Here is a 673-nt window from a genome sequence, read left to right on the forward strand (position 1 = left end):
ACACTAATAAATAATAATAACTGTTGCAGCGCGTTAGGTAATGTGGATTCGAATGACCTTTTCGGATCCCTCCAGAAAGCTTTGGATGAGAGTGGGATTAAATGGAATCAACCCGTGCAAGTTGTAATGCATAACTGGGTGGAATGTTCGGGATATCCAACGTTGATAGTTAAGAGAGTCGATAGGGGCTACGAATTGACACAGGAACGTTTCGTGATCGAGCTGATGATGAAAGTCAAGTACCCTACCAAGTGGTGGATACCAATCACTTATGTCGAGGAATCGAATCCAGATTTCAATAACACGACTCCCATCGATTGGTTTTTTCCGGGCGGTGAGTCACATACCGTGCTGTCTAAGGAAGAAACAGGATGGTTCGTTTTTAACACGCAGCAAACAGGTACGTTGCATAGTTTTATAGAATATTCGAAATGAATAATTGAGAGTTGACATTTAATTTTTAATCGTGTGCTTAAGAGTTTCAATGTAAAAATTGAATAATTACATAATCCGACGAAAAAGCTTTTTTAATTTCTTGGAATATCCATTACGTAATTCTAGCAGAATTTTTCTACTTACCGTATCGAATAAAACAATATTGTTATAAACTCACGATTGTCATATGCGAAAATTCTGCAACAATTTAAAATGAGGTGGGAATTAACAGTAAAAA

General features: G+C 37.0%; 1 protein-coding gene across 1 annotated transcript in view; it reads left to right on the forward strand.

Moving 5' to 3' along the window:
• LOC108628419 (puromycin-sensitive aminopeptidase-like protein) overlaps positions 1 to 400 on the forward strand; it is a gene marked incomplete at its 3' end in the record, with an annotated part of 14,361 nt that extends 13,961 nt beyond the window's left edge. Inside the window, exon 8 of the mRNA XM_018030326.1 lies at positions 38 to 400. Coding sequence (XP_017885815.1) covers positions 38 to 400 — 363 coding nt within the window. The remainder of the gene's footprint in view (positions 1 to 37) is intronic.
• Between the last annotated feature and the right edge of the window lie 273 nt (positions 401 to 673).

The sequence above is a fragment of the Ceratina calcarata genome, unplaced genomic scaffold (assembly GCF_001652005.2).
Source record: "Ceratina calcarata isolate Rehan_Ccalc_2016 unplaced genomic scaffold, ASM165200v1 scaffold524, whole genome shotgun sequence".
Taxonomy (NCBI): domain Eukaryota; kingdom Metazoa; phylum Arthropoda; class Insecta; order Hymenoptera; family Apidae; genus Ceratina; species Ceratina calcarata.